General features: G+C 35.9%; 1 protein-coding gene across 1 annotated transcript; it reads right to left on the bottom strand.

Annotated features, from left to right (window-relative positions):
* Positions 1-2,093: 2,093 nt before the first annotated feature.
* On the bottom strand, positions 2,094-5,742 carry LOC131041166 (uncharacterized). Its single transcript, XM_057974156.2, has 2 exons — positions 5,739-5,742; positions 2,094-2,485 (listed from the first exon to the last, which is right to left on the bottom strand). The coding sequence occupies exons 1-2, from the start codon at positions 5,740-5,742 to the stop codon at positions 2,094-2,096; spliced, it is 396 nt and encodes a 131-aa protein (XP_057830139.2).
* Positions 5,743-6,070: the final 328 nt, after the last annotated feature.

Below are 6,070 nucleotides of genomic sequence, written 5' to 3'. Positions count from 1 at the left end.
AGCAAACTAAAATAAATCCAAACATCTGCCGAACTTCTAACTGTAGAATGATAAATCCATTGTTCAGCACAACGGCACTCGCTGCAAATCCTTTTTGATTGAAAACTTATGTTACGAATATTAGCTTCATGTTGACCTTTTTTTATCTCCGACTTCAATTCTATTAGCCTTTCGTTGAATGCTTGCCCTACTCGGAAACATATGAGTTCCCTTTTTGATATTTTGTATGTTTTTTACCAAATGAATAGATTTCTTATATTATTTGCATAAAAAAAAATATATTATATATAAAAAACTATAAAAATATAAATAAAAATGTGTCAAAAAAAAAAATTACGTTCAAAAATTTAAATGGTTTTTTTTTTCAAAACAATCAATTGAACAGACAAAACAAATTAATTTAGTAAGATTTATATTATTAGAAAGTGAAGAGGTTTATGGCCATCTAGTTTTTTCTATATATCAGCAAGGTTTTAGGCTATCAAGATCAAGCTCCCAACCACTAATCGTATCATCTTCATTTTTTTCTTTTGTGGGTAACTAAGTATCACAAATAAGAGAAATGGTCAATGCAAAGCTAAGGGAACTTGTTAGAGTCCAACCAACTAGAAGCCTCTCAACCATGAGGCTAAGAAGAGGCTGAAGGCAAGTGAGAAGTTTGAGAGCAATCACAAGTAGACAAATCCCTAACTCTTCTTGGTGGGGATTGGAAAGCATGTGGTTGAGAATAGTGACCTTCCTAAACATTTAGATAACATTCGCATCAATGTTCGTGAGGAGGAGATCGGCCTGTACTAAAAGCTAGAACTAATGGTATTTTTGAAACCATACACCGGATGTTATCCTTGCGACCTAAAAGCACTTTTAGATGTGCCACATCAAATGCAACCTTATTTTCTTTCACCTAGATCTACATAAGAATATTGGATCACAACCTTAGTAAAAATGTGAAGTGGATGTCAACAACATGGCTAATAAATATAATAGTCTTTAACTTTCTAAATGCTAAAAAGAATTTGCACCCTCAAAGCGTAATAAATCTATGTGAGTTCTACAAAACATCAATGTCAACCTCTCAATAAAAATCACATGCCATGAGACAGGCTCAAACCTAAAAGAATTGGAAAAACCATGAATAAAATTACAAACTTCTTAAGCTATAAGACAAAACAAAAAATTATGATTTAGATTCCTATTGTCCACTAAATGGGCAACAAAAGTTGACAATCCTAGATGGGTTAATTTTGTGTGATGGATAGACTTCGATTCAAAGATAGTAGACCAAACAATCTAAACTTTGCATCACAAATAGCACAAAGAAAATGTTAGAGTATTCGAGTATTTACTTGATTAGTAAAACATTATTTGTTTAATTATTTAAGTTCCCTTCATCTCTTTTACACTTAAGCTAACTTTAGGTGCATATAATTAATTATTTTAATTAATTATTATGTGCAAACTTAGGTTTTCCCTTTTAGGGTTTCTTGACATATTAAAGGTTGAGTTCTTTCTTTTCATTGTAAGAATCACATTACATATTTTTGTGAATATTGAGCTCTCTCTTTTTGAGCATATTCTCTGTGTATTTGTTTTTCTGTATTTGCTTCCTTGCTTCTCCTTGTAACAGGTTTTTCAGCTTGCAGAGATTATTTGGGCTCCTTTGGTGTTGTATTTTCTCAACTCCTATATGGTATCAGAGCTTCAGATCTACAGCTACATGTTCTTGTTTTGAGAATTTTTGGCTTTGGAAGCAGATATGGGGTTTCAGAATTTTTTATGCACCTAGGGTTTGACCTTTTTTTCTGAGCACTTTGGGCCTAAATAGACCTCACCATCGTGCTCAGAAGGCCCAAAAACCCCTATGGTCATATAAAATTTGACCTTTTTTTGACTCCTGAGCATCTGGGTGATTTTTTTTCTCCCCATAGGATCGTACGGCCCTGGCACGAATTTCGAGAAAAAAAAATCAATTTTTTTTTTTTTGGCCTTTTTACGGCATGTAGGCCGGATTTTGATTTTTTATAAAAAAATCAAAAGGGCAAAAAATAGGGTTTTCAAAAAAAAAAGTTTTTTGCAAAGTTTTTTGGGGGCCCTCACGGTCGCAGGGTACCGTGGGGCCCCTGCCATTTTGCAAACCCGTACAGCGCCGCTGGCGTCTTCCTCCAGCCCCTGTACCCTGTCGGCGCCGGCCTCCGGCTTCCCAACCCCCGGCCCCCACCGACCTCTCCCCGCTGGCCCCCGCCGTCCTCCGAACCCCACCGACAGCGCCACCGACGGCCTCCACTGCTTCTCGACCGCCCGCCACCTACGCCCACCTTCTGTTGTGTTCCCCAGCCACCACCACTGGTCTCCCCGCCACTAGAATCCACCTTTGGTCGCCGCCTGCAACTCCCGGCTCGGCCTCCTCTGTCGCCCGACCCACTTCGCCTCCTGGCCACCTGGCTCCGCCGCCGACCCACTCCGCCCTCCACCCGGCCACCACCCACTGGCCACCGGACCACCAAAGAGCCACCAGACCTCCTTTTTTGGCCTTCTTCAGGGGGGGTTTGGTTTTTTGGCTCTATCTTGGGCATACGGAGTCATTTTTTCAAAAATGAATAGGCGTCGGAAAGCTAGTTTCGGGACCGACCTCATGGTGTTGGTAATTTTTTCCAATTTTTCTGTTTGACTATATTTTTTTCCAGTCAAAGTGAGATCTAGTTTTTGCACTCTGGGAGCCATAGAGTGAGCATCCAACCTCCGTTTTTTGAAAAGTTTGTATTTTTGGAAAGCATGTGCTATGTACTTTCCAACCATCTTAGTTTTATTTCCAGATTCTACTCCATGCATATTTTATTCAGTTTTTTGCTTTTCAGCACTCTGGTGGATATCATGGTTGTTTTAGGTCTTGAGATCTCTTCTCTGAGTAGGATGTCTCTATTTTGGTTCACGTTTCTATTTCCAATCTTCTTATTATTGTAGCTTGTATTTATGCAAACGCACTTAGATAAAGTGCCATCATGCATTGTTTACTTGGAATCTTGCATATCTTGTGTCTTGTTGTACATACACTATTGATCAAGTGCCATGAGGGGGGTTGATGTTTGTCTGTTGTTTGCCATATTCCTTTGTCCAATGAGTGTTCCTTCCACGACATTCGCCTCATGATGTGTGTCAAGTGTGTTCCTTCCATGACACCATGTACTTTTCTCAGCACCTTTGATGTTCCTGGTTCTTCGTCATGCATTTCTTCTTGGTTGTTTTTTTCAATGTTCCTGTCCCTCTCCCACTTTTGCATTATGGGGAGGTTTGTCCTATTGGTTCTAATGCTTTCGTGGTTCGATTGATCAGCTCTTCAGGCTTTGGTGTTTTCATGCCATTTGTATCTTCGATTCCAGTTGTTTGCCTTGTTTGCCTTCTAATTCGAGTAGTGTCATTTGAGGGCATTCATACAGATTACAGTCTTCTCTACCTGGTCATGTTTTATTTCAGTGGAGTTTTTCCAGATCAGCAGTTATTTTTTGACAGAGTTTGCAGGTTCTTCATGCTTCAGTGGTATTCTTTTCCATCTCTTTTTGGAGTAGAGTTTTGTTCCCACGTGGTTTTCTCTATTTCTCCAGTTCATAGAGATTTCATTGTATTTGGGTACCTGATCAGGCCTTGTTGTCGGGACCCATCTTTATTGCTTTCAGTAGTTGTTCTAAGTTTTAGCTTCTCCCTAAGTCTAGCTTAAGGGGGGGTGTTAGAGTATTCGGGTATTTACTTGATTAATTAAACATTATTTGTTTAATTATTTAAGTTCCCTTTATCTCTTTTACACTTAAGCTAACTTTAGGTGCAAATAATTAATTATTTTAATTAATTATTATGTGCAAACCTAGGTTTTCCCTTTTAGGGTTTCTTCACCTATTAAAGTTTGAGTTCTTTCTTTTCATTGTAAGAATCACATTACATATTTTTGTGAATATTGAGCTCTCTCTTTTTGAGCATATTCTTTGTGTATTTGTTTTTCTATATTTGATTCCTTGCTTCTCCTTGTAACAGGTTTTTCAGCTTGCAGAGATTATTTGGGCTCTTGTGGTGTTGTATTTTCTCAATTCCTATAGAAAACTAGAGAACCCATTAGTGGTTGAATTTAGACCCAATGTAAAAATATAGAGAAATACAAGTATAACCATTGTGATGTTTGTAATCACAAATAATGGTGTGTCTACGTACCATTTTCAATCTTCCCACCAAAGTTTAAAACTTCTAAATTCAATGTTATGAAGTATTTTATGGGAAATTGAACCCATAATTATTTGGTATGTATACAAATATTGATTGTAAAGCTTGTATTTCAATTTGACCTTGAGTCAAGAATGAAAATTCTTAATATTCTTTGAGATGAGATTAAAAAAACCTCTCTTATTGTAAAATTGCAAAGCATGAACCAATTGTACCTTAGCAAGAACCATTTGTACCTTACCAAGGAGTTATTCTTGAGAAGAAACAATGAGAAACCCCAAATAAATTATTGATTGATAGATAATCTCTTGCATGGTTCATTGTCATCCCATAAGGGCCATGGTTTGATAGCTTCTCGATATTTCATATAATCTTAATAACAAAAGTGTCTTGTGTATGGATAGGTTCATTCATAATAAGAAGAGTATGAAAACAAGATCCTTCCAAGATTGGCACCTATAAGGCACTCTAATAGAAATATAATGTTTAACTAGACCCTCAAATCTTTGTTTCATTCAAGTGTTTTGATGATCCATTTAGCACAAATTGATAATCCTTGATGTTGGAGGACAACAAAACTCTCAAACCACACAATAGAATCTTATATTATTATAAAAAGAATCCCACAAAAGCATATTCATTCCCTAAAAAGGGTTATCTAAGTGTAAATAATGCAATAGGGGTTCATAAATGGAATGCGGTCTAATATCAAAAAGATATGTCCATGCAGGGTTTCATGACTCACAAATTAGAAAATGTCCAATAATTTCATCCTAGATGCACAATGAAAACTATTTATATTAAGGGGAGAAATTAATATTCATCGCATGACAAAAAATATTATTAAGAATGGTTGTAAATTGAACATCAAAACAATTAACAACAAAAAGAATAAGAACACTAGCTCACAAACTAGCAAAATCTATTCTTTGTTTAGTTCCCAAGAAAGAGTTTTATAGACTATACGTTTCTATACAAATTAAGGAACCTAATCTTCTCCAAGCCAATAACTTTCTTTGTCTTTACAAATTAGGAGGTATATATAACTTTTTTGTTTGTACTCGATTCTTTTTCATTTTTTAGCACTATAAAAATGTTTATAAAATAAGATATAATTAACACTTGACGACATTTTTTAGAGCCATTTTGTTATAATTATAAGCATAATAATTTATAATTAAATATTGAAGTTTTTTTAAAATTTTGGTGGGCAAATAATTGTCAAGACATTATGTCCAACAATTTATATGCACTAGTTATAAATGCACATCTTGCATGTACCTCTTCAACATGATATGTGTTATAGCCATCATTTTCAAATAGTTGTGCTTCATCTTATACCCAATTTATAAATGGAATCCTATGCATATATGTTGATTTCTTATATAGAATCTACTTCATGCTTGACCTTCTACGAGAAAAATCTTCCAAACATTGCATTATAATTTGAAGGTAGTATAATACCTTAGAATATGCACCAATGTCCCTCTATTCTAGATCAATAAATTCATTCACTTCTATTCCAACGATACCCATTGTTGAGGATGGATGCCTCAAACTTACTAGTTGAAATCTCGTAACATGACTAAGTCATGTAATTGGGCATTTAATTATGTTGCAGCTTTCTGTAGTGATCAGTTTGGTGTGATAAACTTTTGTGTTATCGACAAGCTCCAAAGTCAATTGATTACCCTTCGTGTTTTACACACAGCCAGAGATGCAATGAGTTCGAGCAGACTTGAAGAAGTATTGGCGACGTCGAGTATAAAAGGGATTTTTTATGTAACATTAGAGTTCGATAAGATGCTTCAAGCAGTTAGTCAAAGCCACATTTCTCACCGACAAACTATGACATCAAAGAGAC

The sequence above is a fragment of the Cryptomeria japonica genome, chromosome 3 (genome assembly GCF_030272615.1).
Source record: "Cryptomeria japonica chromosome 3, Sugi_1.0, whole genome shotgun sequence".
NCBI classification, from domain to species: Eukaryota; Viridiplantae; Streptophyta; class Pinopsida; order Cupressales; family Cupressaceae; genus Cryptomeria; species Cryptomeria japonica.
Note: the sequence above shows the minus strand (reverse complement) of the source record. Positions and strands in the feature narration are given on the sequence as shown.